The sequence below is a fragment of the Macaca mulatta genome, chromosome 2 (genome assembly GCF_049350105.2).
Source record: "Macaca mulatta isolate MMU2019108-1 chromosome 2, T2T-MMU8v2.0, whole genome shotgun sequence".
NCBI lineage: Eukaryota > Metazoa > Chordata > Mammalia > Primates > Cercopithecidae > Macaca > Macaca mulatta.
The window spans coordinates 18,607,434-18,630,795 of NC_133407.1; the positions used below are offsets into that span (position 1 = coordinate 18,607,434).

At 35.2% G+C, this 23,362-nt stretch overlaps 1 protein-coding gene across 12 annotated transcripts in view; it reads right to left on the reverse strand.

Moving 5' to 3' along the window:
- RBMS3 (RNA binding motif single stranded interacting protein 3) overlaps nt 1-23,362 on the reverse strand; it is a 746,078-nt gene that overhangs the window by 82,744 nt on the left and 639,972 nt on the right. For all 12 annotated transcript variants that reach the window (XM_077994138.1, XM_077994135.1, XM_002803044.4 and 9 more), the window contains one exon: nt 2,349-2,459. In XM_077994138.1, the coding sequence (XP_077850264.1) occupies nt 2,349-2,459 (111 nt within the window). The remainder of the gene's footprint in view (nt 1-2,348; nt 2,460-23,362) is intronic.

Here is a 23,362-nt window from a genome sequence, read left to right on the forward strand (position 1 = left end):
ACACCAACGACACTTAATTATATTTTGTTAAATGAATCAACAAAGTAATTCTGTTTTCTCTCTACCTCTTCAGAACCTTACTAAATTTTACACTTTTCCATAACATCAAGTAACACAAATATTATAATGTATCTAAACATTTAGTGCGAATGTAAAGGATGAAAAGAAAAAAAGCTAGTGGAAATTTGATGTGAATAATAAACCACATACTTAAAACTTTTACTCTCTAAGAAAGAGAGTGTTATATATTATTATTGAATTATTTGGCTATTACCAGCTGCCTAAAAGTCGTGGTCCCTTACAAATGTGCTCTTGTTGAAATGCTCAAATACAAAATCATAATATATGTTATTGATTCAATAACTATTATAATTCTGAGTCTGTTCTGTGTCTTTTAGCTTATTTTTTAATTCCCTAAAGGATTCAGTCATACACTTAGTTAACTAGCTCTTATATTTCTACTAGTTTGCAAACTTAAATTTTAGCAAGTCAATTGGCTTTACTTCTGAACCAAATAAGTAAAAATTATAAAGAGTTTCTATGTTTTGCATTATAATTCTCTCTTTAGTCAGATTCCAGATTGTTAGTCAATACAGTAAAATTACATTACATCACTCATTCAGAATTTACGATCACTGAAGGACACAAAGGCTGATATGGAAGGAAATCTACAATGTATTAATAAAAATAAAAAACTGCAGGCCTTCTGATACTATTCCTAGGACCTGCTTATTAGTAACACACAAAATAATTACAAATAATCCTTTGATAAAAGCAATATAGTATTTCTTCAAACTGTATCTCCATGATGAAAATTAGCTGTACCACAGCATACAGTGAAATATATCTTAGACATGACTTCTAAAAGTGTAGGTCAGAAACCTAAGAGATCATTTGATCCAGCCCAAGCATTCAGACAGGTAAGGTACCATCAACTGCTTTTTACAGGTTCTGCAACTTTATGTTACTAAAACTAAAATTTCTTTATTGAAATAATGTGGCTCTTTCCATTAAAGTATACTGACTTTCTTCCTATTTAGGACAGATTTGTGAGGCCTCAGTGGACATGACAGTGGACATGACAGAAACTTCTTATATTCTTAAAAGTCCATGAGTCAACAGGATTTATTTGGCAAGCAAGCCATTGCTATGGGGTAAAATTCCTGATACACAGCTAGTGTGCATATTGTACGTAGATATTTGGAGAAGAAGTCAGCCTAATTGAAGAATCACAGAGGTGGTAACTGTAAGACATATAGGTTTACAAATATAGAATTGGATATTCAAAGGGCCCCATATATGATCAAGTTCAATACTTCAACTAGATAGAGAAAAAAGTTCAGACTAGAGATATTATTTTCCCCAAAATTGACAGAAACAACAGTTTTATATCTAGGATATCTCAAGTTTTATATCTAGGATTTCTGACTCCTAGTCCAGTGCTCTTTCTACAATATTTAAGCTACCTCAGTCAAAAAAATGTATTTTAATTTCTATGTTTTATTAAATGACAAGATTATCTGCACTAACATTTGCCAAAATAAAACTGTTACTGAAGGTGTCACATGAGTGGTTAGGTTTCATGGTTTCATTGTTCTCTGTAATGGCAACTAATGAAGTTTCAGTATTCTAGATTGTATTAGGCTTTTGCCTCCTTGAACATTTGGGGAATTATCTTTTAAAAAAAAAACGAAGTTTTTCCCATGATTTAAAATGCCTCATTGATATAAAATCCAGGCTGCAATAGGCATTTTTCAGCACACTTTTGTTCTGAGGAGAAAGAAGGCTAGTCAAAAATATCATAACCTATAAGAAAAAATCAAGCACATTAGGTTCCCTTCCTTGTTTTCAACATTATCTATATCAACATATCAAAAAGAAGGATTAAAATAACTCGATTATAGCTCAATTACTCAATTACTCTTTATTGATTGAATAGTATCAGTCATAGGTATGGCCCCTCACTTGTGTATAACCTGGTAATAATCTCGTGGCTGAGCTGGTAAACAGCTGGTAAGAGAAAACCAGGATTGAGTATATTAAGTCACAGGGTCTAGATTTGCAAAAGGACACCTTTCCAAAAACAGACATTATATCTGGTACATTGAAACATAAAAAACAAGAAGTAACTGAATGACACAATAGAACTTTAGTCTTGCCACTGTGAGTACATCTGCCCGGGAATTGAACATACATGCAGAATGCAGCTTATTCATACTGAAACCTGAAAGGTGTGTTAGTCAGTGAATATGGTACAGACACAGTTTCACTGATAATGCCAGTAAAAATGGAGAATATCACATCTGATCCAAAAAGTTCAATGAAACAAAACAATCTCTTCAACTCACCGTTCCTGTTGTGCCCAATGAAAGGTGATTCATCTGCTGTGTCAGGGGGCCCATCATGTTGGTTGGTTGCATTGACATGGGATGGTCCATGGTTGGTGTAATCACAGCACCCTACAAGCATATACAAGGTCCATTTGAAAACATATCCTACAAGGAAGGAGACTTCTTACAAATAAACACAGTAAACTGTAAATGTGTGAACATCAAATATTTTTACTTTTTTACTAAAAAGGCTAAATTCAACTGTATGTAATTTTTATGTCCATTCATGTCATTTTGTGCTTGTCTGAATAGATGCCATTAACAACTTCCTTTCTTCTGAGGTAATTTACCTGTGATGTACCTAAAATATGTCACTTACATTTTCATTTTTTGAGGTAGAATGTATTGAAAGAAATCATCTATACCCTCTCGCCCATTATTCTAAATATAAACTTCTCTGACTGAAAAATATGAACATTAGTGGAAATTCTCTAATTTTCTTGTTATTTGATAAGACTTGGTTTATGTCATTTATCTATTATTTATTAATACATAGATAATTCTTAGTCACCCCAATGCAATCTACTGCTAAGAGGGATAATGCTGACCCACATGGGTTTCTGAACTAGATCTCTTTGAAGGACATATTAAAATCTATCATTGATAATCTAAAAATCAAAATTACTATTTCCCATTTGTTTTTCCCCTAACCTTTTGACCTGTTTTCTATCTATCCATATTTTAGACACAAGACAGAATGCCAAACTCTGTTAAAGCTGGTCAAATTTTTATGTCTATCCACAATTTTTTTAAAAAAAGTGTTAACTTTTAAATCAGATGTTAAGAAAAGTGGATGTCTATAATATGTTTTTTGATTTATTATCATTGTTGGGGATAAAAGAAATTACAGACATTTTAAAAAACTTCCATCCATATGCAAAGTGTCCTATGGTGAGTGAAGAATGGAGCTAAGTCATTTTATCCTTCCCTTTCTCTTTCTCTACTCTGGTACTTTCCTTGTAGTAATTAACTTGGAGAATGAAAAAATATTTTTAAAAAGCAAACTTAAAAATCTAGAATTGGATGGAATCTTTGAGAGTATATAATTTCAATGTTTATTTAAAGATTATGATAAAAGTAGAAACATGTTTTATAACAATCCATTTAAATACCCAGTTATGATAAAATGATTATATATCTGCATAAATTATTTCCCTAAACATTATTTTTCTCACCGGACAGATGCATGGAGATGGCCAGATCTTGGCACCCAAACTAATTACACACAGCAAGTGCTTCCTAAAATGCTTTTGCTCAAACTAAGCAATTCTTCCTGGTATTATCAAAATTCAACTTCCTGACTACATCTGTAAAAAAGATCAGGCTATCGCTCTGCCTTCCCTATGGGCTCCTCCCCATTAACTTTCAGAGATAATAGAAATTGAGCCAAATATTTGGAAATGCTTGATACACAGGGCCAGCTTTGTTCACAAAGACATTTAGACTTTTCAGTAGGAATCAATCATAAAACATGTATGTTATTTTAAAGGTCTATAGCTTGTAAATATACACAATTGTGCATTTGTGTCGTTTGAATTTCTCGATGCTTCTGTGAATTGTCATTCATCAGGATGCCTCTTAAATGAGAAACATAAGATAAGCTTTTACTAATTATAATTCAGAGACACAGCACTTTTCTTTCTGCTGCCTGAATCTTTTTAACAAAAGCATCTTTATTGTTTTCCTTTTTTAAACAAATACTTACTGGCCTTCATTTCAGGTATTTGTTGTGCCAGACCAGAAGTAAACACTTTAAGAAGAACTAGGGTTCTTCTTAAATCACCTAGGGATAAATTATAGAATAACCTCAGAGTTAAGATGGAAGTCCTGAAGCATTTCTTTTCAACCAAAAAGTGGCACTTTGACAACATTCTAATGCTTAGCAGGTGCGAGACTTCAATTCTCTTCTTGAACTCAAGACAGGTTATCATTTTAGAATATTTGCCCCTAGACATTCCAACATGCAGCGAAACTGTCACAATCCCAGAAACACCTCAATTCTAAACAGCTTGCTCTAGCCACAAAAAGGATCATTCATGTAAATCAGAGATAAAAACCAAATTGTGTTTGGTAAAGATACTTTCTTCTCAATGCCCTGGAGGTTGTCTCATTCCCCAGGGGTGTGTTTTGTTTTTAAAGGCAATATGCAAATGAGGTAGGTGAGCATGTGACAGAACAATCAAAAGTCATGCAAGATGAGAAGGATGGAATGCCTACACTTGGAATGAGTTTTGGAAGAATTGTCTGGTCTCTTTGAGAATCTTTTCTTTGAAAGCAGTGTTTGGGGACTCATTTGATTACAGATGTCACAGAGTGAGTGCTGCTTCTGTGTATAAACCAGAAACCTGACAATCAAAGGAAAGAGTAAGAAGGGATTTATCATTATTTGGAATTGTAAATAGCAACATTAGGCACAGAGTGGAAAATAATGTAAGGAGACCAGTTACTGCACATAAATGAACAGTTATTTCTAAGCAGATCAGTTACTGCACATACATAAAAAATAAAATAAGCATTCTTGGGGGAGGATATGTAAGAATGTAGAGTCTTATTCACATTCAATAAAAATATTCAGTGAAAAAAATCCTACAAATTATTAAGAATACAAATTTTTTAATCTTAAGGGAATGGAAGAAATGTACAGTCAGGGAGCAAACTGGAAGTAACTAGTAGGAACTCCTGGGAGAAATGAATTTTCTTAATGATACTTTATCTGAGACAGACAACTTAAAGAGGTTTAGTGTTGGTTATCTACAGCAAAGGGGGTGTTTGTCAGCCACTTTGCTTAGTAAAAACTACAGAATCTCTTTTGTATTGTGTATTACATGAATAAATAAATACAAAAGAAGAAAAGGAAAGCCTTATGGTTAGTTTGGCAAAGCCAGTACCCGCAACCTTAACTTTGACTTACTAAATGAACTGTCAAATCCACTCCAACTCAATACATTTAAGCCATAGGCTGAAGAGTGTTTGTGACAGATGTTGCCAACACATTAAGCATAACTTTGTTTACTTGAGATGCATAGGATGTGGTGTCTGATAGAGTTCACTTGGCAAGTGGCAAAGCAAGAATAAACTGATTTTTCATTTTAGCCATCTCTGGATGTCTGGGTTTGCTCAATGTTTAAGCTGCAAAGAAAAATATTGTATAATGCTATAATTCCACTAAAAAACACAATGACCAAACAGCTGATGGAAACGTCTGGTCCTTTCTAGCCACTGCCTTTGCAAAACAAAACTGCTCCCACTCAAGAGACAAAGGGTGGATCTGGTTGCCCTAGTTCTGAAATAAACAATTTCAACAGTAATTTGGGTAAAGTTTCCAAAGATCATCATGTGCGGCGTAAATATATCTGACCCAAGGCCAGAAAAGCATCTGTGTTGTTAACCTTCTGCCAATGCTTGAAAGAAATTTGAAGTCTTTGAAAGTTCCATATTTTAATTTCCCAACTGAAATACAAAACCACTGGCAAATCAGGGAAAAAGCACGTGTGGTTTCTCTCCCATCTAGAGCACACGTCACTGGCTTAGCACCTACATTAATCCCAGATGAAGAACCACAATAAGAAGAATTAGCTGCATTAATATTCCTGTGATAGTATTCTAGCTCAGTGCCACCCCAACTATGGTTTGTGGATCAGTAGCAGCAGTAGACAAAAATTAGATTCTCTGGGATTCAGCCCTTGAAATCTGTGTTTTAGCAAGCTCTCCAGGTGACTCTGATATACCCTAAAGTTTAAGAAGTTTGCTCTGTCTAAAAACTGCTACTGTATAAAGCCAGTGTTACAGTTCTTACACGCAAACAAGTGACTTTATTTTATTTATGCTGTTTCTCAATTATTTGTTTGAATTGTCTTTTTACAGGACATGGTCTTTTATGTGATAATCACAATACATCTTGTTAAAAACATTCAAAGGGGCTAAGCCTGCATTTTGATGGGCTGACCTAGAAATATTACCTGAATAATCACACCATATAATCACTGAATAAGTGTGATGACCTGACACGCTTCAGTTTGATGAGTTTGGCTTGTGTTATAACACATTGGGAATCCTTCTTATTTGGACTCTTATTAGCCTTGTATTTGAACTCATAGAAATGGAGAAGTAAAAATAAAATTATTTGGATATAAGTGAAAATAAAGAAAAAACAGCATCCCTTTTTTTCTCATCTTATCTAAATGCCTCACGTCAAAATGTCTGTGATCTGTATTATACTATTGCCCACAGTGATTCACACAAAAGTATATATGAATTTTTAAAAGGTGGTTTTAAGTAACGATTTCATTATTTTATTCATCTATCTGATTTTTGCCAGTTTTTAATATTCGTAGAATAAATATCTAATAGAAACAGAGATCTCATAATATAAATGGCATGAAGGTAGCTTAACTTGAGGAATAGCTGTCCAAACGCAGTGTTCTGCAATATTAGCGTGCAACATTCCTTGTCTTATAGTATATGTAGGGATGTCTAATTTCTTTCATTTGTTGATATCAGTAGTTTTGTTTTGTTTTCATGAGGGTTCAGGGTTTAAGAAAGGCTTTTGTGGGGAGAAAAAAACAAAAGGAGTAAGAAATGTCCCTAATTCTTAGAAACAATCATTAATCCTTGTCTACCTCCATAGATAAATTTCCAACCAATATGGTGGTACAGTCTGACTTTTAAAAATTATGTTTGAAACCCAAAAGCTGTGGCAAAGGTGGTAGCCTTTAACTTTGTAAGGATTTGACAAATGCTGGAGGTATGGGAAATGATAAATTACATGGTAAGCCAGAAGCCACACTGCCCCTAGAACTTCATTTTAGCACTTAATCTCTCCCTCCCCTTTATTATTCTCTACTTGCTTCTTTCCACATTACTTCTTTCAAGAGGGAAGACATTATGTTTACACAACTTTTGTAATCTCTACAAATAGGAACTGCATGCAGTAAGTACTCAAAAACAGTTTTTGTAAATTAATTTTATGTATCACTACCACTCATTTTCAGTTCAATGACAAATGGTAAATATTTACGAATATTTCTGATTTTGTTTATTCTAAAAGGGTTGAAATTATGTTGTTTTGTTCACCACTGTCTAGTGTCTATAGTGCTGTTTATAGTAGGAGGTATATAATATATGCTTCATAAGTGTTCACCGAAAGAATGATGAAAGAATAAAACTTCCAATCAAAAAGGAGTTAGAAATGTTATTTTGAGATTGCTAGTTAAAATGGATCATTCCAAACTCCTGAGAAAACTTGTTCTCCCAAGGGGCAGTTCAGTTTTAAAACCATAGTTTAACTCACACATGTGCATTTATGATATCTTCAATTACCATCCCCTTAAAGATGAAATCCAAAATTTGCTTGATGTAAAACGTTTGACTAATGCTATATAAGATATATATGTATACATATATATATTAGAATAAAAAGTATGTCCATATGTACATATGTCATTGGTTCTCAACCAGGAGTGATTTTGCAATGTCTGGTAATATTTTTGGTTATCATAACTGCAGAGGTGCACTATTAGCACCTAGGGGGTAGTGGTTGTTGATGTTGCTATACAACCTACAACACAGAGAACAGTTACCCAAGACAAATAATTGCCCAGCAAACCCAGGATTCATGCTAGGGTTCAGAAACCCTAGCACTAATACATACACATATCCATAAACTCCATTTATACAAAGTAAGGAAGAATTTGAAAGGCAGTAACTAGAGAAATGACACAAAGTATTCATCTACAGTCTCTTCCCTACAACTAATAGTACATTTTAGATCTATGGCAAGATTATGGTTATAATATACACCAATTTCCCAAATTCTATAATTGTGCAATGAAAGGAAACAGGACTGTGTCATGACTTCCAATTGCTTTATAATTATTTTTGATTGCCAACTTATTTTGCTATTTATTTTGGAAATGGGGCAAACTAGAGCTGGGTTTTTCTTTCCAATGCTTGGACAGGATTAGACTAATTGGCATGATATTTGGACTACTACATGGAGATATATAGTTATGGGCTAGGGGTATAATATTTAGAAGACATTTTCCATTGCTATATAAATGTTGAAGAGATATGTGCATGTACATAGATTTCCCAATGACAGAATATCTATTAATTATAAACATAGGGTTTTTTTCCTTGTACTCTTAATGAAACTTTTAATTTCAGGTTGATTTTTGATTCAGTTACTAGTAACTGGAAGTATTATTTTTGAAGTCATAATATTAACAGACACTAAAGCCAAATTAGTTTTAGCCATGGAAGTCCCTTTAAAAGAATCCTAATTATATACTATGCCTATTCAACTGTGAATAATGGTTTCAATTATTGGTTAAGTACCTATTAATATAATAGTGTCATTTTGAATGAGAATATAAAGTAAATATGTCACATTGAAGTATTTCTTACCAAAGCAGGTACATAATTAGGATTCTCAATAATGCTTTATTTTAATCCTTTAGACATTTGTGCCTAAAACTACAGAAACATGTTTATCAGTAGCTTTTGGTGTTTTCAGTAGCTTCTTTAGAATCCTAAAAGAGCGAGGTGGCTTTTAAATATATTGCATTATTGAGGGAGAGTTGAAAATTTGAGATTTTGAGGACCCTGTGGTCAAATGATTTTGCTGACTGAATATACAATAGGACACTTAATTATTTTGTCATTAAACTTGTACACTTGATTATAGAATTGATCCTGTTAAGATTATATATTTCTTACACAGATGGGTTACTATATTTTTTCCTTTTATTTTTCTACTTAAGGAGATCCTAGCTGCTGAGTCAATGGAAATATTGTTTAGAGAAAGCTCCCAGGCCACTTCAGAAGGACCTTACAGCTTCAATGACAAAGAGTGAACTTGTGTTCATCAGCTTCTGATTCCAATCGCATAACTAATGAGGAGCTTTCAGCTGGGGGTGTCTACCACTCACAGATATGTGTGTCATAAAAATCCATGTGTTGTGGTGTAGATGATGTGAAAAAATGAGACTATTTGTATGAAAAAATTAATGGCATAACCATAGTCCTTTGTCTTCGCTTTGCAGGGCCCCCGTGGTATATAGCTTTCCTACACAGATGTATTGCATGCTCCAAAATGTATTTAAAGGAATCAAAAACAACACAAGACAAAAAAATTAAAGACAAAAGACTATTAAGCTATGACACTTAAAAATGAACTGATTAATCGAACATATTTCAGCTCCTTCTATACTTTAAGATAGAAAACCATTGATCTCTACCCACCAAATATTTCATAATAGAAAATTATATTTGAAATATTGAGATTAGCTAATAATTTTTTCTACCTTAAAAACTATATATATATATATATATATATATATATATATAGTTTGAAGATGAGCAGACCAGTTTCTCCTTATGTTTTGTTCTGAGTGGGGATATAAGGGAAACAGTGTTAAATGACCTCCTTTCCCAAAGTGTAACCTAGAGATGAGTTAGTATTTCATAGTGGAAATGTCCTTTTTAAGACACTGGTACTGTTAAGTCAATGGCTATTCTACATTAAATGTGTTGGAGGAGTGTAAGGGTAGATAGGACAGTTCAGTGACAGACAAGACATTTTTTCTATTCCCGCTTGTCTTATTGAGAAACCAGTTAGAGTGAATGAGTCGTAGGGTCGCCCAAAAGCATGTGCTTTCTACTGTTTCAGCATTATCCCTGTTCAAAAGAGTCTTCTACAAGTAGGTCTGGGATGGCCTTGTTAGCATAGCACACATCATCTATGAGGATCACATAGCTTTCAATTTACTTTTCTAGCCTGATCCCCAGCCCATACACATGAAGCCTCTCTTTCCACCACACTGTATTCCTCATCATTCTCTGGCCCATCTTACCTCTTACCCTTGCTGTCTTGGCCTGCACTGCTAGGCTTCTACAGCAGTTTGCATGTGTCCTCTAAGATTCTTATCAAATAATACATTCTGGGGGAACATCTCCTATGACTGACCCAGGCTACTGGTCACTTGCTCCTCTCTTCTCCCATAACATTCTGCACACACTTCAATCATGATCAAACTTTATTTCTTTCCTGAATCCTACATTCACTGGTATCATTTGCAATACCTTATGTATTTATTTTTTAATGGTTCTGAGCTCAGCACAGTGTCCGTCATAAAACAGGTGCTTAGTTAATGGTGCTAAATGACTGAGTGAGTGAATGGCACTTGCTCACCAGCCAGGTCTCTGAGGACTTGAACGGTGTGTGAAACAATAACAGCCCCTCCTTGCTCAACCTGGACAAGAAGATTCAATGGAAATAACAGAAGCATTCTCTGGCCAAAAAGATGGACTTAAAAGATCCATTCATACATTTCCTCTACTTTCCTTTAACAATATCTCAGTCTGACCACTGCCAGCTTGACCTTCTCATCATTTAGTATGAAAATCCCAGGGCTTCTGAGAGCCACACTCCACCCAAGGAAGTTTAACATTGGGGTTCACGGCATGATTTCCACTCTGTGGAAGAATTATTTATGCTCAGTTAAATGCTGCAAAATGTTCGGTACGTATTACAGCCAAATGTACCGCCACAAATGTAGGTTAAGGTTTTTTAAATTAGGACTTCGTTATGCCATGAACTGTTTCAGTAGCCATGTATCTGCCTAAGATTCTTGTCAAACCTTGTCATGTGATAAGAAATGCTTTATTCATTTGTACAGCAATCACTTTGTATACCTCCAAACACATTTTCAACTTACGGAAGTTTCAAGCATACATCACATGCAATATTCAGGCCAGCCTTCTTCCAAATGATAAGGCAAACAGGGTTCCCAGCAGAAGTCTGAATATTTATGGGCCTCATCGTTTGTTTGGTAAAATGTTTATCTGGCTTTAACTAGCACTCAGGACTGTGAGCTGTCATAAAGCTTCTCATTAAAAACTTCTCCTTACTGACAAATAGACTGAAAGACCCGGTTGCAAATCCTTTTCAAGGTCTTGTAAGATCCTATTGGTGAATTGGCCTGGAAAATCATTGCTCCAACCACAGGGGTGATCAAGAGGAAAAGCTGTCTGTTATCTTACTTATGGCCATAGTTTATAGTGCAAGTTGCCTAAATATGTCACAAGGCACCTCAATTTTGGCTATTACTGGGAAAGCAGCTATTCCTTGTCCTGCAATTTGCTGCAAAAAGCACTTTATTTTGTGGTCCCTCAGAGAATATTTCTTTTCTCCTTTAAGATATTTTTAGGAATTTGCCTGGGTAGGGCTGGCAACTTAACTAGCTCTAAGGATACAGATGTGAAGTCACGACCCTATTAAAGAACTAATTTACTCCTTTTAAAGCACACTTTCTATTAGTATTATTATTGCTAACATGCTTCAAACTCAGTGTATACCCTATTGATGACATGTTCTGTAGTCTAATGCTGAGACAAAATATGTCTTGGTATAACAGGCATATTTTAAGATTAAAACTTATACATTAGCATCCAAACAAGTTACATTCTGAGGCCTTCAAGATTTCAATTAATATATTTAAAACTGTCCAGCTGTGATAAAAGACAGCTTTATCTTGTTATCCTTCAGTGTCCTATTTGCTTCAGGATTTATGCAAGATACTTAGTTACATGTTTTATTCCACCTCGATTTTATTGCCATTTCTCCTAAGCAGTAATACTAGATGAGTAATTTTATTTTTTTTGTTGTTGTTGTTTAATAGAATGTTCTTAAACTCTACTACCTTGTTTCTCAAAGTATGGCCTGGGACTGGATACTATCATCAGGGAGCTTCGTACAGAATCTCAGGTCAACCCCAGCCCCACTAAATTAGAGCCTGCGCCAGCTGAGTTATATTCACGATAAGCTTTGGAAAGCTTAGCTCTACATTTGGTCAGGGCTCTGAATGAATTTTCTATTGCATTGCTTCTAAAAAGATTCTTGGCTTTGACTCTCAATCATTTTGTTAAGTCCTTTGTTTGTTCTTGCTTGAGAGCCAGATAGCTTGGAATAATATTAGTAATATTAATATGACTCCTTGTTATAATCACAAACAACTAGTAATATTTAGTATAGTTCCTCAATCATCTCCATAGGATTTCTGCCTTTACCCATAAAATCTCCTTTAACAAAAAAATTCCCTTTCTTTTCCTATGACATATTTTCATGGCAACCTTCACACTGAAACCTCCATTCTTTCCAAATAACGTCATCTGCTTCACCAATGAGTTAGAAATAGCTATGACAGCCAAGCATTAGAAGAGATGGTATATGCTGTGTAAAATAGTAAGAGTTAGTAGAGAAATATTTTGGTTAGCTCAAGATACATACCATAAAAATAAGGTGTTAGAAGTAAAATTCCCAAATATTCCTGCCTGTTAAGACTTGATTAATCAAAAGTGCTACAATAAGTTTAAAAATTAAAGTTTTAAAAAAGTATTTCTTGCCTTGGTGTTTCTTCTGAACTCGTGATCCAAATTTCCAACTACTGACTGAATCCCATGTACCTCAAAACTACTATGTCCCACTCTGAATGTTGTCTTCCTCTTTCATTCTCAGAGTATATTCTTTCTTCTCTGCTTGATTCTCGGAATAACAAACAAACTGCCAAGTCATCTTGATTGTTTCCTTCTCCCTCATCAGCCATAACAACTCAGTCAGGAGTCAAGTCTTGTCAGAACGACATCATAAATTCCTTTACATCTGTTTTTTTCTCTCTCTCTCTCTCTCTCTTTTTTTTCCCTGAGACGGAGTTTTGCTCTTGTTGCCCAGACTGGAGTTCAATGATACGATCTCGACTCACTGTAACCTCCACCTCCCAGGTTAAAGCCATTCTCCTGCCTCAGCCTCCTGAGTAGCTGGGATTACAGGCATGCGCCAACACGCCCGGCTAATTTTGCATTTTTAGTAGAGACGGAGTTTTTCCATGTTGGTCAGGATGGTCTTGAACTCCCGACCTCAGGTGATCTGCCCACCTCAGCTTCCCAAAGTGCTGGGATTACAGGCATAAGCCACCGTGCCCGGCACTGTTCTTTCTTTAAGATCTCTTATTTTGACCAATCCAGTTACTTGTGGTGAACCTCTGCCATTCATGGATGCAGAAATTTATTTTTTAATACTCTTCAGATGTCATTAGTTCCCCCTAATGTGAATCCTACCTCTTCAATGTAGAATTGAATTAAAAAAAAAGAGAAAACCCTTCTAAAAACATTCCCTACACCCTTTTGCTGCTAGATATAGATTTGTGACTTCTGCTAATCAAAAGTACCTGCAAGGAAATTAGAGTTGAAAGACTAATAACAAATGAGCAAGGAATGTGACATCCATTTTGCTGGTGGGGTGGTGGAAAAGTAGCAAAATTTCAAAGTGTGCAGCAATGGCAGCAATTTCCTTACCAGAGCAGAGTGGAATGGTTTGGGGGACAGCAGTGACAGTGCTACCCCTTTGGTCATGTAACAGGGTATATATAAAATTGTATTGTGCAAGAATATTCAGCATTTATTTGCTATCACCTTTATCTGTTGCAAAGATTTCTTTTTCTATAGCAACTATATGAAATAAAAGTATGTGAATTTTATTGTTTTTAATTTATTTTCAAAGGCAAATGGGGTGGGAAATCAAACTTATATCAAAAATAGTTCACTAAGATATCTTTATTTTTCCTCACTGCTCCTTTAACAGAAACAAATAGGACTTTATGTCTACTAACTGGAATTCACTTTGAAATATTTATCATTATGTGGCCTTGATGACACAGCATTTTTATATTACCTTACAAAACTTCTGTAAAAAAATAACATGGGGATGCAAATACATTGAAGAAACTTACTGCAAAAACACGTTTTCTGACCTCAGCCTCCAGCCAAAATTATACTGATGTATTAAAGTTATCCAGGAGAAAATTATTCAGAACCAGTTTTTTTTTTCTGACATTATTTTTTCCTAGCACTCCCTTCCTTTTCTCATAGATTATACATGGGATAGGCAAGGAAATGAATGGTCAGCAGAATCTGGCGTTTTGACAACTGTCAGAGATTTTTAACATATACTTTTGCTTTACTGCATGCAAGAGCAAGCCTGAAGCCATCTGCCTACCAACAACACATCTTTCATTCCCATTATAGAGACAGAACCCCCCACCTCATCATTAAAACACAATCTTCAAAGGCACGTTGTTTTTGCTTATCCCTATTGTGACAGATGTTTTATATCATCTATCCCCATGTGCTAGTTTATCTGTGATGGACTGCCCACTCTTTGCAGCCAGCTGTGGAAATAACTCCATTGTCAACTGTGGTCACTCTCATTCCATTCCTGTGACTTCACTGAAGACCACATCCAACAGCAAGAAAAACAAACAGCCCTGATCACTTCCTTGAAAACATGTTCAGGGCAGGAGGTAGAGGCTGTCTCTAAACAAGCTCTCTTTATGATGTATGTTACAAGGGAGAGGCAATCTTATTTGAAACCCTCACGTGTCATCGAGTTAGCCAATGGAGGTGATCCCTAAATTAAGGAATAATGAAGCAATAGCATCTGTGGGCATGATTCAGGTGAAAACATCTCGTTGATTCAGTACCACTTCAATTAGTTTGAGTATGCATCAATCATTTCCTTTTCATTGTATAAAGTTCCCACGAGGAAATATTTACACCACCAGCTTATCCAACTTTTTGAAATACTGTGAAAAGACTATAACTATATTGTTTTAAATGGATAGACAATCAATGTGAATTCTCTGTGGTAGAATAATACCCTGATATTAGGATATATTTTTAGAAACAAAAATTGATCTGTTTTTAAAGAAGTCTATCTTAGCTGGCTTGAAATTGATAAAGCAATACTTTTAGTAGTAAGAATTGTGTCAACTTGAAATATTGAGGGGGGTACTCAAATTATAGTACATATACCAAACTGTCTGCAATGTTAGAGCCTTCATAACTTTTTAAAAGATATTTTGGTACTGTACAGTGTTTAGAATAAAGAATATTCATTAATTCATTCATTCACGAATGCTGAGCTTCTATTATATCTTGCTGTGAAATAAATTAGAGTTAACTTACAGTTAAATAACTTTAACAAGCTATAATAGAGTAAGTTTCAAAAATGCAATATAAAGTAATCAAAGAGATTACAATTTTCCACAAAAGTAAACATCATTGGAGATGCCATGTCATCTTCTGTCTTTTTTTAGTCTAACATATTCACTGGGTGATGCTACTACCATTCAACTGCTAGAGTCACAGTTGAGTCCCAAGACTTGCATCTCCCACTGTAAGTTAAGGGACTGTCTATGTTGAGCAAGCCTGGATGTGTTGCTTCAGCAGGAGGCTCTAGGTCCCCAGGAATAAGCCTGAGATTACCGATCATCAAGCTCAAAAACAGACTGTAGGAAGGAAATAGCTCTAAAATATGATGAAGACTTGTAGACCCACCAGATCGCATCTAAAAACATGGCTCAAGTGTCATCTTAGTAATCAAGAACAAAAATACCTTTATCGAGACCCTGAAATCTCAAGGCATGGATGGCTCATCTCTGAAGAGTTGGCTATAATTACATTTCGGTAATACCTGTTGTTATCACAGCTCATTATGGGGAGAGCCCTCTTTCTCCTTAGCTCTGACCAATGCCAGTTTTCAACCCACTGGTTAATTGACTGGTAATATTTTATTGTGTCATTCTTCCTGACAATTTTTCCTGTACCCTGCCCCCACCCCCCCACCACTCCCCCACCCAACCCCAGCCCCGCCAAACACTCTGTCAGTTGATAGCTTTTAGCATTTGCATGGCAATGGGATAGGAAATTCAGCTAACCCACATATTCTGAGTGGCTATTTTGACTATAGTGGGTATTTTATAAAGGGTTAAAAAAAACTAAACCAGGCACAGTGGCTTATGTCTGTAATCCCAGCAATTTGGGAGGCCAAGGCAGGCAGATCACCTGAGGTCAGGAGTTCATGACCAGCCTGGCCAACATGGAGAAACCCCGTCTCTATAAAAATACAAAATTAGCCAGGTGTGGTGGCGGGTGCCTGTAATCCCAGCTATTTGGGAGGCTGAGGCAGGAGAATCACTTGAACCTGGGAGGCGGAGGTTGCAGTGAGCCGAGATCGCGCCACTGCACTGCAGCCTGGGCAACAAGAACGAAACTCCATCTCAAAACAACCACAACAACAACAATAACAAAAAGTCAAATTATAATTCCATGATTTCTTCATAGGCTAGACCCAACAAATATTAATATCCAAAGACCTCAGTGTAAGACCTTCCTTTTAAAATGTATTTTTTACACAGCACCCCCAAATGTACACAATTCAAACTTAATTAAAAATAATAAAACTTCCTTGGTTTATAATCATAGCTGAGTTTTTTTTTTTTTTTTTTTTTTGAGACGGAGTCTCGCGCCCGGCTAGTTTTTTGTATTTTTAGTAGAGACGGGGTTTCACCATGTTAGCCAGGATGGTCTCGATCTCCTGACCTCGTGATCTGCCCACCTCGGCCTCCCAAAGTGCTGGGATTACAGGCATGAGCCACTGAGCCTGGCCTGAGGTTTTTAAGATAATTATTTTATGTATCTTCATTACGGGCCTTAATGAATCAGGAAATTGTTGTTAAAGTTAAAAAAATTATATTCCAAGGATATATCCAAATATGAAATGATGATTTCACCCCATCCTAGTGATACAGCTGTAGTGTGAACTCAGATGGGTAAATCATCTTTTTAGGATATTGTTTTTTGGATGAAGGTAGTAGTGTGCAAAAATTTCAGAAAAATAGAACACTTTTTATTTACCTATGGCTTTGGAAAACAACCATAAAATGCGGTGCTTAGTTTGGCATTCTTTTAAACATTTACATTGTGAAGAACAGTAATCATACTTTCCAATTTACTCATATTACAAAATTTCTAGCAGTCAAAGAATAAATGAGCTTCTCAGCTTTTCAGTTTATAGACATAAGAGGAGTAGGAAATCTGCTGGACAATTTCAAATGTCAAAACTTATCAGCACAAGTGAATGGCAATTCACATTTCATTTTATTTGGTCTCAGTCACCTTTCTTGATCTGGTTTGATTATAATCCCACGTGGCTAATTTTCAGCAGGTCTGTGAGGACCTTGCTTCTTATTACTGCCATGCATGACCTTTCCCTTGAGTCAGACCTCCAATAAGTAGTCATGGGTCAGTTTTTCCCTAAGTACGTTAAAAAAAAAAAAAAAAAAAAAGTAGAGAAATCAATAATGGAACAACTGGCTTTTCTAAAGGGTTCTGGAGTTAATACTCTAAAATCATATTATATCCACCAAATTATTTCATAATTATTTTCCTTAAAATCTGGGTGTAGGAAGAAGCAAAGAGATCATCAGGTGAACAACGTGGGAGCAAAGCTTGTGAATGAAGTGACAGAAAAGTTGACAATGTACAATGCTGAAAGCAGCAGGAGCAGCTGTCTCAGGCAGTGATGGCATTATGCAACCAGGGCTGCATAATTTTATAGGAAAATGGAACCTGCAGCTAGAATTCCTGCCCCTTGAATGTAGTTCAAGGCAGGATTCCCTAGGCCTGCACCTTGAAGGCATCCCAGGTATTAAAACAAAGATTGTCCAAGATAGAGAGGTTATTAAACACATGTATGTTTTGGTTATAATTACTAAGAGACAAGGATTTACACTGAAAATAGAGAGGGACAGCTGACAAAAATTAAAACTGGGATTAGCAAATGGAGCAATGATTGACTTCACAAAGTTCACATGAAGCAAGCATATACACACTTGTATGAGATAGAAGTGAGGTCTGCATGCATTGAAGTTCCACAGCTCGAACAGCTGCATTTCTCCCCCAGGAAAGCTTAATTTCTCTATTTTCGTTTATGCGAAATTCTTTTTGGCTCTTTATTTCACCTGTACATCTCTGACTTTCTGGAAAAGATGCCGTAGTCCCCCATGCCATGGATGGATAATTCAATATTGAGATTATTTTTCAACGGGAATGGTCTGGTACCTATCTTTTTCTTTCATCTAGTGAGTCAGTAGCTGGTCAATAAAATCCACTGGATTTGTTCCTGTAGTGTTATAATGTCTGTGTTTAGCAAATTATTCACAATGCCATTACATAAATGCAGGATTATAAGCAAAACTTCCTAAGTAGTTTTAAAATTTAATTAGGAAAAACTCTTTAAAAGAGTAGGAAATATTCCACCTTTATTAAAAATTGTTTTCTCATTTAAAAAATAATTCGAAGAAAATAAAAAGAAAAAAGATAATACTTTTTGCTTGTTTTTATAACTGTTTTTAGTTTTACAAGTAGATAATATCTAATATAAGGAAAATGAAAAAATATTACCTTAGAAGAAACTATTCATTTTGGGTTTGATTCAGAGGTCTTTGATCTTTTAGATTTAATATGTAGGATTTTGAAAAAAAGCCTCCTCTTAAAAAATTAAATAAAAATGTTGTATAATGCCCAAAATTAATTATATGCTGCAATAAACCATCTTACGTGTAGAAATTGAAAAGAATGTTAGCATATAGTTTTAGATACTTTCATATAATTTTCTCATAGCTATCTAATCTACTTTTTATGAAGTGCAAACAGTGTCATTAATTTGATAACCTGAAATAGCGCTACAATATTTATAATATTAAGGTGGATCTTATTCAATGATTATGAACATTACAAATAAAGCGTATTTACCTCAGACATATCACCCAGCATAACATAACTTTGAGACAAAAAGAATTAAATTATGGTACATTTAGATGCATGTGCCTGTCAGAATCAAAGCTTTTAACTAACTTTAGGACAGAAAGAATTAAATTATGATACTATTTGGATGAACGTGCCTGTCAAAATCAAAGCTTTTAGCTAAAACATAAAACTCCTTTCCACTTAAGGTATAATGATAGGATGGCTAAAATATTAAAAAATATCTTACTTTATATGCTAATGTAATTGGCATTAAAGAACATAGATAACATACTAATATTTTGTGTTCCATATACAGAAGAACCCAATCATAATTTTTTATTAATCTGCCAACTTGATTTACTCTAGGTTAAATTATGTAACCTGAAATATCAAAATTTAATGAAAAAATCAAACCAGATATAATGAAACAGAGTTGGTGTTAACTGAATTGAAACATACCTGTCCCAGCTCTGCCACTAACTTGTGTGATATTAGTAATGTCAATTAACCTCTCTGAGTTTCACTTCCTTCATCTGTAAATACATTATCCTATTACATTCAGGTTTATCTTTTGTGATAGCGTATATAATATTATATAATTGCCTCATGAAAAGACAGAGTGAAGGACTTCTCTGAACCCTGAATAAGTAGGAAATTATTTCAAAGTATAGAAGACTCCAAACCCAAAAGACCGATGAACTTCTTGCTGATGCCTGGAATTTTCTAGAAGGTTCACAAACGTTTTGTTACAAAGTAATAGGAAAAATATTGCACACACTTAAGTCTACTGATAACCTCATTTACCCCAAGATGCTAATAACTAGATCAAATTTTTCAGGAGAAGTTTTGGGAGAAGCACCCACTGTTAGTTTAGTGGGAGTTGACGGTTGTTTTCTGCCTCCAATGACCCTCTCTAAGAGGATCCTACCAAATGCATGCACAAACACACACACGCATGAGATTAGAGTCCCATGAATCTTTGTTCAATAGAATGTATGGCCAGTTTAATTTCTTATTCCTTAAAATACCGATTTGATTTATTTCTCTCTTTCCCAATACACTGGAAGTTTCATAAAGACAGGGACTATACGTAATGTATACTCCAATTAAATTTCTGAATATGGTGCAGCACATATCTGGCACATAGTGGGTTCTCTTTAAATGTTGTTTACATGAAAAAGCAAGAGAGAAAGAATGACCTTTTGGAATATCTAAGTGTCTTGAAGGAAGGACATCACCAAGTGGGAAGAAAAGATGTTGAAAATAATGGCTGGGGTTCTTAAAGACCAATCACAGCTGCTTGATATTTTTACCAAAATCTGGCTCCAAATATTTAACATAATTTGCCGTTGCATTTTTACTTTTTAAATTATTTTTCCCCTGCTGGAAGATACCTTCCATGAAAAGGGGATCTTTTTTTTGGTTTGGTTTTGTATTCGAACTGAATACAGAATGGTAGTGCCTGGCCATAGCAAACACCCAAAAAATGTTTGTTGAATGAACAGAGGAATGAATTACTCTGGTTTCATTTTTCCAATAAGTCACTAACTTCAGAGCAATTTAACATTTTCAGTGTTAAGGGAAAAAACTGGCAAAGAATATGAACTTTTTCATTTTTGTCATTCTTCCAAGGTCCAGGCAACAGAAATGTTCTTGATTCTGCTGAAAACATTTCAGGAATGAATTAATTACATGATAATTATCATTTGCAGCTCTTTAAAATTCTTTCAGAGGATTTTTAAATACCTTGAGATTAATAAAATTTAAAACAAAATTTTCTTCCCCTAAGGAATCTTTAATTTTCAAATACACATACATTTTTCTGGAAATACAACCCACATGTTTCTTATTCTCTTATAACATACATTTTTCTGGAAATACAACCCACATGATTTTGGTTCTCCTTTTGCAGTATTCCATCACAATACTGGCTAGACTGATATGATCATTAACAGCCTGCTGTAGGACAAATATGTGCTTCCCCTGAACAGCCAATAAGTAAGTTTTCTAATAAAAGCAATACAAGGAATATCTAGCTGATTTCAGATTGACTCGAAATCCTAGTTCTAATGACTTTTAAACAATTCAAAATGGGGAAAAAAGCATATTCTCTTTCGTGGATATTCACTGGAGATTATTAAACTTAACAAATTAAAGAAGAGAAGATATAATTTAAGCAATAATATGAGGTAATTTAGTAATTGTCTAATAAATTGAATCTGTAGAGCACCAAAAGTAAAAGGAGAGAGGGAAAGAGAGAAAGACTTATCAGAGAGTACAGGGATATGAGTAAAAGTAGATGGGCTTTCCTCCTTGCATAATTTTGACTCTGCTAGGAAACCAAAGCTGTAATCACAATTTATTTCATTTTCTAAGACAGTTATAAGATGAAATTGTGTGAGCCAGAACATTTCTCATCATATGCCTGACCATGTGTAATAGAAATGGACATGATCAAATGGTTGGACCATTCTGATTTACGTGAGACTGTCTATAACTTCCTAAGCAAGAGTGATTGCAGTAACAGGGCTGCCTTCTGAATTATTACAAATCAGAAATACAGGGAACACATCCTCGTCCATCTCAAGAGAAAAGACTAAAGCTACATGCTTTTGCGTTAGAAGTTTGTTCCAGGTGCAGAGTTAAGTTTCTTGCTTCTTTGTTAGAATTACAAAAGTGAAAAAGTGACAAATTCCTTGATACTGGTTCAGATGTCAGTAATTAGATAGCACAGATTAAAGGTTTATATTTGAAATGTTTAATCCTTTTGTATCACAGGTAATATTCCACTAAAAGGACTTCCTGCTGATTGTCTGTCAATGAATCCTCACTCTTGACAATTTCGGGCTGAACTTTATATTTAGAAAAAGACGCGAAAGAAAGTTAAATCTTGGAGCCACAATCCAATTTGTAAACATTTGTCTGGAGATACGGTTATACTGTTATGGATTCTGAAGAAACTTACTTTAAACTTCTGTGATTTAAAATGTCAAATAGAACAGAGAAAAAAACACTAACAAAAAGCATGTATAAAATATTCAGGGCATGGAAAAACCCCACAGGAAAACATGATGTTCTTCAATAATTTAGCTCTCACATCCCCCTTTTTCAAGTTGGCCATTTGAAACACACTGGAATTAGTGAGTCACTCTGAGCTCATACTTCTATGATCAGTAAAAGTGGTTCTCATTACCAGCGTCAACCAGAACGTTAGAGAAAAATACAGCGTAAAGGCCAAAGATGGGATTATCCAATCCAACAAAGCCTGAAATCATCTATTCTTGTCAATAAAGTGAAAGAAATGGATTGTTTTTAAGAAACACTCTATTCTAAAAGCAGTGGGAACCCTCCAGTGATAATAGTGTAGGGTTTATAAATCCCTACGTTCACAATGACTAACAATGAGATACATATATCTAAACTATAAGATAAACAAACAGGACTTTTAAAATTTTCTTAGAGGCTTGACAAAAGAGCTTATTGCTTTCTTGGTTTTTACTAGGCAGAGGCTTGTTGCTGTGCTTTTCAAATTTTGTTGTTCTTCCATTAGCTGGGCTAGTGGCTATGGAAGAAAGACAATTTATTTATTTTTTATTTTTTTATGCTATTTTGTTGTTGTTGTTGTTATACTTTAAGTCCTAGGGTACATGTGCACAACGTGCAGGTTTGTTACATATGTATACCTGTACCATGTTGGTGTGCTGCACCCAGTAACTCATCATTTACATTAGGTATATCTCCTAATGCTATCCTTCCCCCCCACCCCCTCCCCACAATAGGCCCCGGTGTGTGACGTTCCCCTTCCTGTGTCCAAGTGTTCTCATTTTTCAACTCCCACCTATGAGTGAGAACATGCAGTGTTTGGTTTCCTGTTCTTGCTATAATTTGCTGAGAATGATGGTTTCCAGCTGCATCCATGTCCCTACAAAGGACACGAACTCATCCTTTTTTATGGCTGCATAGTATTCCATGGTGTATATGTGCCACATTTTCTTAATCCAGTCTATCATTGATGGACATTTGGGTTGATTCCAAGTCTTTGCTATTGTGAATAGTGCCGCAATAAACATACGTGTGCATGTGTCTTTATAGCAGCATGATTTCTAATCCTTTGGGTGTACACCCAGTAATGGGATGGCTGGGTCAAATGGTATTTCTAGTTCTAGATCCTTGAGGGATTGCCACACTGTCTTCCACAATGGTTGAACTAGTTTACAGTCCCACCAACAGTGTAAAAGCGTTCCTATTTCTTCACATCCTCTCCAGCACCTGTTGTTTCCTGACTTTTTAATGATTGCCATTCTAACTGGCATGAGATGGTATCTCAT